The sequence below is a fragment of the Palaemon carinicauda genome, chromosome 34 (genome assembly GCF_036898095.1).
Source record: "Palaemon carinicauda isolate YSFRI2023 chromosome 34, ASM3689809v2, whole genome shotgun sequence".
In the NCBI taxonomy this organism is placed as follows: domain Eukaryota; kingdom Metazoa; phylum Arthropoda; class Malacostraca; order Decapoda; family Palaemonidae; genus Palaemon; species Palaemon carinicauda.
The window spans coordinates 73,855,972-73,865,931 of record NC_090758.1 but is presented as its reverse complement, the minus strand read 5'-3'; the positions used below and the strand labels follow the sequence as shown (position 1 = coordinate 73,865,931).

Here is a 9,960-nt window from a genome sequence, read left to right as displayed (position 1 = left end):
ATTAAATAATAATTATTTATTTATGAAAACATTTTAAAAATAGTTTATTAAGAATTTCTTGTATATTGACATTCAGATCAGCTGATTTCCACAGTATGCAATGCGCATGCAGAGAAAAATCGTAAGCACTGCATACATCAGACCAACATATTCTTTGATTTTAAAAGGTTAGTAAAGTGATGCCATAGAATATTATAGTTTTTATTCATCATTAACTACTTTATTCTTATCAGATCTATCTCATATGGATGTATTTCCTTATGATAAAGTGTGATAATGATTCACCTTTCACTTGATTTCGCTGGTGTTACCACCACGCCCTAGAAGTTTAAACCATTGTATGCTTTTAAATATACCAATTTTCATACATCTTTATGCATATTAAGATCTATACTTGTTTTTTTATATATTATTCTTCCAGATTTATTGGATTAATTTTACAGTTTAATGTTAAAGCTTTAGCTCGTAGTATGTTTCCAAGGCAGGTCAGGTAAGACTTTTTAATATATCTGATGTGAATAACTGTTTGATATATTGAGGAACAATAGTAAAAAAATCATTTTATTTACTATTATTATATAATTCATTTCATATTACTTATTTTTTGTAATTTCTATAATAGTAAAGTCGTAGGATGTTTCAAAGGCCTGGTACGAATTTGCGATAGATCGGGTGTAAATAGCAGCTTATTCTAACCTTGCATAATATAATAAATTATCTTTTTTATAATCTTATTATAAAATCTATTCCAAAATACTTATCACAATAATTTCCACAATATCAATGTCAACACTGAACCAGCGTTGCCAGATTAAGAGACCCCAAATTCACCAAAGGATAATCGAAATACATTATATGAGCTTGAATGAAAATAGAAAAATTATCAGTACATTTTTTCCAATAATGATTTTTTTTATTCACGATGTAGCATAGATTTGTATCTAGCATGATAAGAAAAACTTCCTTCATAATTTGAAAGGAAAATTACCAATCTGGCAACAATGCACTGAACGCCATCATCATTTTACGCTCGTAATCTCCCGGTCACGTGACCGCGGCATTTAAACTCTCGACCAAGCAGCTTATTCTAACCTTGCATAATATAATAAATTATATTTTTTATAATATTATTGTAAAATCTATTTCAAAATACTTAATACGATAATTTCCACAATATCAATATCAACACTTGAACGCCATCATCCTTTTACGCTCGTAATCTCCCGGTCACGTGACCGCGGCATTTAAACTCTCGACCAATCAGCGCTCGGGAATCACTCAAGTTTTAACCAATCAGCGACGTTGTTGACAGTTGGTGTTATTCAAAAGCTCCGTGTCTGTGGTGGTGTGGTGATCTCGAACTTTTATATCCTAAATTACAAGAGTTTTGGGCTTAAAATCTTTAAAATCTCGTGGAAAAGATGGCTAGTCACCAGAAGGAGGAAGCGAAGAAGGAGATACCCGAGATTATTTGCGACGAATCGACCGGGAAGAAATATCAGAGAGGGAAATTCCTCGGAAAGGTTAGAGATTGTGAGAATTTTTTTCGGGGGTTGACCAATGGCGGGTGTTTGTATTTTAAATTTATCTTGGATTATTTGTCTTTTGTCTATTACAGTCTATTATTATAAATAACTGCTTATATATATAAATTACAGGACTTCTATATATATTCTATTATCCAGTAGATTAACATACCTTAGTGAGATAACATTCAGGGATACGCCTTTAGGCCTCTCCTAAGCCTACGAAAATAAAGATTTTTAGATAAAATTTTCATTTTATTTACGTAAATACAATTTGTTTCAACGCCTTAGGGTCTTAGGCCTCTCTTAAGCCTACGAAAATAAAGATTTTTAAATGAAATTTTCATTTTATTTACGTAAATACAATTTGTTTCAACGCCTTAGGGTCTTAGGCCTCTCTTAAGCCTACGAAAATAAAGATTTTTAAATCAAATTTTAATATTATTTACATATCAACAATTTATTTCAACATTCTTTATGCCATTTCTTCTTGTAATGTCAGTTGGATACGGTTATTTAACAATATACTAGTGTTAAATTGTATGCCTATCGTAATCTGCTTATATAGGGTTAATGTCTTAATGTAGATAGAATTTTCATTTCATTTACGTAAATATAATTTATTTCAACATTCTTTATGCCATTTCTTCTCGTAATGTCAGTTGGATACGGTTATTTAACCATATAATAGTTAAATTGTATGCCTATCATAATCTGCTTATATAGGGTTAATGTCTTAATGTAGGCCTCTCATTTTATTTTTCATTAACCTTATTAATTCCCCTAATTTTATTTGTCCAATTATAGAATATTTCATATTTAACAGTTGTATTATGTGGTCTTTCATGTCAAGCTTAAATTTGAAAACATAAAAATTATTTTTGTGATTTTCAAAACAGTAACTGGATAAAGTATGATAAATTCATCAATGATAAAAACCTTGTTAATTTGAATTTCTTTAATCTTGTTCAATTATATGATTGAAGGTCATATTTGACAGTTACATTAACTTGGTCTGTTATTTCAAGCTTGATAAGTTTGAAAACTATAAAAATTACTTTTGTGATTTTCAAAATCTAAACTAGATAAAGTATAATAAATTTATTAATGATGAAAATTACATTAATACAGTCTCTATCGATTGCAATATATCCCATAATACAGTACTTTGAAACATACGAATCAGGACAATTTCGATTATTTCCTAGGTTTTGAAATTTTAACCCAACTATCTTCACACATAGTACTATAAAATCATAAGTATGTTTTGAGAATCTCTTGGAAATTTTTATATAGTTTTGTGTGAAGACTTTGGACACGAATTCAAAACCTGGGAAAACAAATAAAATGTAATTTGTATGTTGTAGAGTATTAGGTGGGCTACTGCCTTTTACTTGTTTTTGGTTTAAATCCAACCCTCCACTGAAGTCGAGTGAACTACTTCTCGGGTGGGTCCATATTAATCATCTAACGAAACATTTTCATTATAACTTATACAATTCTTTGATTGTAGCATCTTCCAAATCGTATGATCTTATGAAAAGTAATGTCTTTAGTTTCTTCTTAAATTCAATTGCTCCCTTTAGGTCCTTCATTTCAGTTGGCAGTTTATTATAATGTCTAGGCGCATAATAATTGTATTAACGTTATTTCTCATTAATAAATGGATTATTATGCGTTTTCAAGTTTGTGGCTAAACTGACAAAATCCGTATAACTGTTTTTATGCTTTTTTACTTGTAAATTTTGCGCAGGTACATGGTCAACAATAAGGTGAGGGTGTATCTGTCGAGGAAATAATTTGGCTTTTTATGTTTTAGTTACGGCTTTGACCCTAAACCCCCTTGTTACCCTTGAACAACGGCCGTTTCTCAATTTCATGCTCATCTGATACCCAGACTGTAATAGTTTTGACATTTAGATTTTTATTTCTCCATATGTTGAGATTGTGGCCCAACATCCTTCGCTCATATGTTAACCCTTTTACCCCCAGGCTATTTGGAACTTTCCAACCCTTAACCCCCAGAGGTTATTTTATTTCAAGCACTTTTTGCAGTATACTTTTTTAAATTGCTCTAACAGCCTTAATTTTCATCATTAGAGAGGTCAGGTTGGTCTCATTCTCTTGGAAAATGCCTGAAGTTTCTCAAAAAATTATAAAAAATATGCAAAAAAAAAAAAAATATGTAAATAGCAGTTTTTTTTTTTTTTTGCAAGGACGTACCGGTACGTCCATGGGGGTAAAGGGATGAGTTTTGTGAAACGTACCAGTACGTCCTTTGGGAGTAAAAGGGTTAATTTGCAATCAATTATATTTTTTGAGTAGGGCCTTTCCCCCATACAGCCATTGCTTCCATGAAAAGGAAAAATTATTTAAACTAAATTCTGTTTGGTGTCATATAGATGTAAAGAAGAGTTCCAGTAGATACATTATAGGCATCAGAACAGAAAACTTGACCAGGTTCAACCTTTGTATAAGATTCTCGATTTAAATCTCCTTGCCCCCCCCCCCCCCCCCCCCCCCCCGAAAAAACAAGTGTTTGGTTCTAATTGAAAAGATCTAAAAGTTTGGTAGAGTAAATATATTATTTAACCCTTTTACCCCCAAAGGACATACTGGTAGGTTTCACAAAAGCCATCCCTTTACCCCCATGGACGTACCGGTACGTCCTTGCAAAAAAATGCTATAAAAAATTATTTTTTCATATTTTTGATAAATTTTTGAGAAACTTCAGACATTTTCCAAGAGAATGAGACCAACCTGACATCTCTATGACAAAAATTAAGGCTGTTAGAGCAATTTAAAAAAAAAAATATACTGCAAAATGTGCTGGGAAAAAAATAACCCCCTGGGGGTTAAGGGTTAGAAATTTCCAAAGAGCCTGGGGGTAAAAGGGTTAAGCATTTCTAATGGAACATATCTAGACATACCTTTCCTTATTGACATAATTTTCCAATGATATACAAGGCTCTAGAAGAGATGGAAGACCCAGGCCTACATGGCTTAGAACTATGAAGTGTGAAGTGGGGGATGATGAATGGAGAAGTATTGAACTAAAAGCTCAAGATAGAGACGACTGGGAAAATGTTACATATGCCCTTTTGGCTCAATAGGCGTAGCAGGAGATGATGATGATTCGTGCTTTACCGAGGGGTCAAGAGAGTGTATTGTTGGATCTGGAGTTGTTTGAATGGTTAACCCTTTTACCCCCCACCATAAGGTTAAATTTCGAGCACATTTTGCTATATATTTTTTTTAAATTGCTCTAAAAGGCTTAATTTTTGTCCTAGAGAGGTCAGGTTGGTCTCATTCTTTTGGAAAATGCCTGTAGTTTCTCATAAGATTATAAAAAAATATGTAAAAACATGTAATTAACAGTGTTTTGCAAGAACGTACTGGTACGTCCTTTGGGGGTGAAACGGTTAATGTACCATTACTGTACCTTCAATCTCTTAACCTTAAATTTGTCATTAGCTTCCATTTTCTAAAACCAGCTCTCAACCCATTTGCATCATATCTTGACATACTGTCATTATTATCTCTGCCAACGGAATTGGAAGGTTATGTTTTTGCCCGTTTGTGTTTGTTTGTTTGTGAACAGTTTCCTGGTTATAATTTTAATTGTAGAATAATGAAACCTGCAGGGATAAATTATGTAAAAAGCTGGAAATTATTAAATTTTAAAGGTCAAGGTCACGACTGAGCAAAATGACCTTAGTCGTAAGTTTAGACATCGTTGTCACAAGTGACTTCAAACTTGGTTTACATATGTAAGTGTATGAAAATCCACGCTATTTAATATCTTAAGGTCAAAGGTCAAGGTCGAGAAAAAAGCTGCCGCGATGGAGGTCTGCGCTCTACTGAATGCCCCTCTATAGTCCATTTCTTTTAGCGAGTCATATTTGCACCGACTCGCAGCGGTGCCCTTTTAGCTCGGGAAAGTTTCCTGATCGCTGATTGGTTGGACGAGATAATTCTAACCAATCAGCGATCAGGAAACTTTTCCGAGCTAAAAGGGCACCGCTGCGAGTCTGTGCAAATATGCATCGCTAAAAGAAATGGACTATAGTTGCACAATATGACCCAACTTTAAGTGCACTTAACTGAGAAATATAACTGAATTATATAGGGACTTAAATTCTGTTCCGACAAGTGACTAATGACTATAGCGCCACCTGTCAGGATATTTCTAAACTATGCAAAGATCTACCAGTGACAGGGTGCAGATAAACTACATACTGTAATCAACTTTGATATGGTAATATTAGAGATTGAAAACATGGTATTTGGGAAAATCATTTAGATTTCTCAAAGTTTTAGAGGATTATGAAGATACCTGTATTTTATTTTATGGTTTGAAATTATTAGAAGACGAAAAAAAAAACTCTTGACTCATGTACCAACACACTGCCAATTTTTATTTGATTTTACTTACAATTGATATTTTAATTAACTATTGCCCCCTGACATAACCTAATTATTATTATTACCAGGTAAGGTACAACGCTACTTGGAACAGTAGGAAGCTATAAGCCTCAGGGCTCCAACAGGGAAAAGTAACCAAGTGAGGAAAGGGAATAAGGAAATGGAAAAATTATAAGAGAAGTGATTAATTTTTTTTTTATCATTTTAAGAATAGCAACATTAGAGTAGACATTTCATATATAAACTAAAAACTTAAATAAAAAGCAAAAGGAAGAGAAATAGGATAAAATACTGTGCTCAAGTGTACCCTCAAGCAAGACCTGATTTGAACTATTATAGGTGAACGTACAGTACAAGGAAAATTAGGGTTTCTTAGCTGGAGAAAGTAAAAAATTTTAAGTGCTCAGTCGCTGTTTTTTTTTAATCGTTAACAAGGTAATTGGGGAATGGCAGGTAAGAGATGGGATCACCCACCTGCATTGTTATGGTTAGCAGGCTGCGTTCTTGTATAGCGCGCATACTTACCATCGGGTTGCCAACCCCGATCACGATAACTCACAGCCAAATAAAGGGCATTGCCAGGAGACACTGTGATGAAATAGCTGGGCACCACCCCTTGTTTATATTCTGGGTAAGGGGGGCCTAGCAAGCAATACTTAACGTCAGGATCGGATGAGATTTCAGGATGAAAATAAATGCAAATTATGAAAAATAGGAAATCTAATAGTCCTCTATCTGTATATCATTAACAGAAATGTTAACATGGTTGAAAATCTACATCTACAATAGAGAGACGAGATATAATTACTGATGGTTGTAAGAACACCCACTGTAGTGTCTGCCCATATTACAGGTGGCTTTTGCATGTACTCATTGGAATGTCAAGTGTGCCATTTTATTTGTTGTTCACTTAGTGTTAAAACTCGCTATGCCCAGCATAAGCCTTCGTGAGACAAATTGTCAGTATGACGTAAAGCTAGTTTGGTGGCAGAGTCCTGCAGTGAAAATGTACCCGTATGACCCTTTTCTGGCAGTTCTTTGACTCTTCATGAGACAAATGTTAAACACCTTTTGACCGTCTTCATATGAATAAAGGGGTTTACCCGAGTATTGTTTCCGCGCCTATGCTTAAACTGGGGTTTACGCGGTCGTACCCGGTTGTAGAACCTGCTTGTCAAATGGTTTGAAGAGGTGGAGTCAGCCACAAATGCACAAGGTTTGTGGACCATGAAGCCCCGCCCACAAAAGTCAAACGAGAACAGACTTCGAACCATTCGCCGAATGTGTTCAGCAATTAAATACCCCGTTCACACATTCGCACATCACTTCAAACCTTCAAACACTTTTCTGTCGAACCCTGTTCGACTGTGTAAACCCGTTTAGATCAACAAAGACTTCACCACCTTGTCTCGCTTCAAGGTTCTGGTTTTGTGTTAGTTTTTGGGCTTAGCTGTTCACATAGGTTACTTGGCCAAAACTCTCCTTAAACCATCTATACTGGAAGTCTTATTTAATTGACCATGAGGATTGTCCTCAGTTTGGGCACTTTTCTACAAATATTAATCAACATACTGTACCTTTCACATGCAATCACAGTCAACAACACTTTCATATAGCACTTGTGTGCAGTTCAATGGTACAGTAGTTTCATAGGGCAATTGTTTGCAACCATGTCGTACTACGCATGTCCACTACACGAAAGGTCCTTCCGGATGTCATGACAAGGATGAGGTGGTGCGTAAGTCAATTGTGGGTGCCACGATAAATAACTCGAGCCGTGCTAGTAAGCAGTATTCCGGTTAGTGACTTATTTCAACTGTGGTTTCTGGATCTGGTTACTCACTGATAGTGTTGAAAGCCCGAAATACGATTGCCGTTAAGTTAACTGCAAGTAGAAACTAATTCCGCACTGAGTGTGGGGCATTGCATAAACCTGAAATAAAAAGATATGATTGAGACAATTGTCTTCAGCTACATAGTGATTGGATGTGAAGCTGCTGCTGCTCTTTAATATTTTCTCTTGCTTTTGATGGTGGATTATTTGTGTGTTGTTTTCATACTCGTAGTTTGGATTCGGGACGTAAACCTTGGGCTATGCCGAACTGCCTTGGTAGAGGTAAGGTGCATGAGTGATTTATGTCGGTTTGTGTCCATAGATCTCGCTCTTTGTAGTTTTTTGTTAGAAAATTCATGTGCTCAGAGTTCCCTTGTGATGAATTTAGATCATGGTTACCTTCACTGTTGCCCCTCTGATGGTCCAGCACTTTGCTGCAGTAGAGGGGCTTGAGTGTCTCAATGATGGTCTGGGCAATGGCAGTGGGGTAGTTTATCCACCCTGGCAGGCTCAACCATACCGCTAAGGCCAGTTCTGAGAGGCCAGACCAAGACTGGACCCCTATAGGCTTTCTCTTTTATTTCAGATAGGCAAAGGCTAGGGGAAGGAAAACTCCAAAATCAAACCAAACAAGACCCCAACGGTGGAGCTTCCCAGCGCCGGCGGAAGAGGGCAATGCCTGTCGGGCAGGCAACAAGGCGGGCCTTGACATAACAGGAACCCAGCAGCCCGATGCAACCAACATCGGAGAAGCCGCCTGTCTTATTTGTCTTGAGCCGCGGTGAATACGATGTGGGCCAAGTGTGTGTGCGTGGCCGTTGCAAAGCCACGACCACCCAAAACAATATACCCAAATACTGGCATTCTGTCGTTTCCTCCATTAAGCACCCACCCCAAAGATAGGAGGCTGATGGCTAACGGCAGAACCCAATACTCGGACACGAGTGGGCGCCGACGACGACCTTCACTGTGAGAGTTTGGCAAGCAATACCTGGAAGTTTTTGTTGGTTTCCTTTCGGTGGAGATTTTCCTCTTATTGTACTAATACCAAAGGACTTTTTTGATACTCTTTCCTACTTCTCAGGTCGGTACTTCTGACTTAATCCCCTTGGTGTAAGGGTGAGAAAGAAGTCCCGAAACTGGACACCTCTTATACCTGTTGTAGATGATGATGATGTATTCCTTGAGAGTCTGTGGCTCATTTTGGACATTTCAGATACACCTGTTATGATGCTGTGTTTGATGTCGGCAGATGTTTCAATGTCACTGCATAGTGTATTGACCCCAGTCGTGATAGTAAATGGGTATTATGTTACCTGTAGCTTCTTCCTTTGAGAGTATAATCATCAGCCCAGCTTCGGGTTGTTGTAGCGGAGAGGTGTTCCTCTGTTAATGTCAAGGAGTGGGCTCTTTTCTCTTCTTCCATCCCTACCAATTCTGACTTGTCATTCTCAATTTATTTTCATAAGTTTGATGTATTAAAGCCAAAAACGGGAAAAAAACACCAAGAGCACAAACAAAACGACTAAGCGAGCAAATCCAAAACAGAAGGATGTCCTAGAGGGCGCTCGTGTTAGGTGTCGGTGGCGTGGTCCAAGTGTGTTCTCTAGGGCCTCTGTTACGGCCCTTCCCTTTGATGAATGAATTATCTAAATGGAAGACAGCCTGTGAATAGTGGTTTTCACACGCCCCTGGTGTATACACGACACCCACAAGGTGCTCGCGCGAGGGTAGTAACCTCTGCATTCCATGCTTTTATCTTTCTCTGGTATATTTGGAAGATTTATATCAGAAAAGTGTAAAGAAGGACCCTTTTCACCGGGCGTCACAGGTCTCTCCCCAGAAATAGATTTTTCCTTCGTCAAAATCCCTTTTTTCCCCTGATGGGAAACTCCCAAAAATGTGTGTCTAAATTTTCCGCTGAAATTCTATCAATCGTCCTTGTTCAGGTTGATCTACCAGAACAAGGGCAATGTGTATTAGCTGCCAGTGTTCACTGGCCTCCCCATCCCTTACCATGTACCCACACCAAAGATCATGTAAATGTGGGTCCTGAGTATCCACCTTCACCGTTCCTGTCAGGACAGAAAAGGACAGACATTTCCATGTCTCGCTGTGGAACCATGATGGGAAAGTTTTGCACGGTCTTGCACTCTTGTACAATTTGATGTTGGT

General features: G+C 37.1%; 1 protein-coding gene across 2 annotated transcripts in view; it reads left to right on the top strand.

Moving 5' to 3' along the window:
* The first annotated feature begins 1,316 nt into the window (after positions 1-1,316).
* The window catches only part of LOC137626452 (serine/threonine-protein kinase PLK1-like), a 38,927-nt gene continuing 30,283 nt past the window's right edge, over positions 1,317-9,960 (top strand). For both annotated transcript variants that reach the window (XM_068357452.1, XM_068357451.1), the window contains exon 1: positions 1,317-1,523. In XM_068357452.1, the coding sequence (XP_068213553.1) occupies positions 1,422-1,523 (102 nt within the window). In that variant the 5' untranslated portion in view covers positions 1,317-1,421. The remainder of the gene's footprint in view (positions 1,524-9,960) is intronic.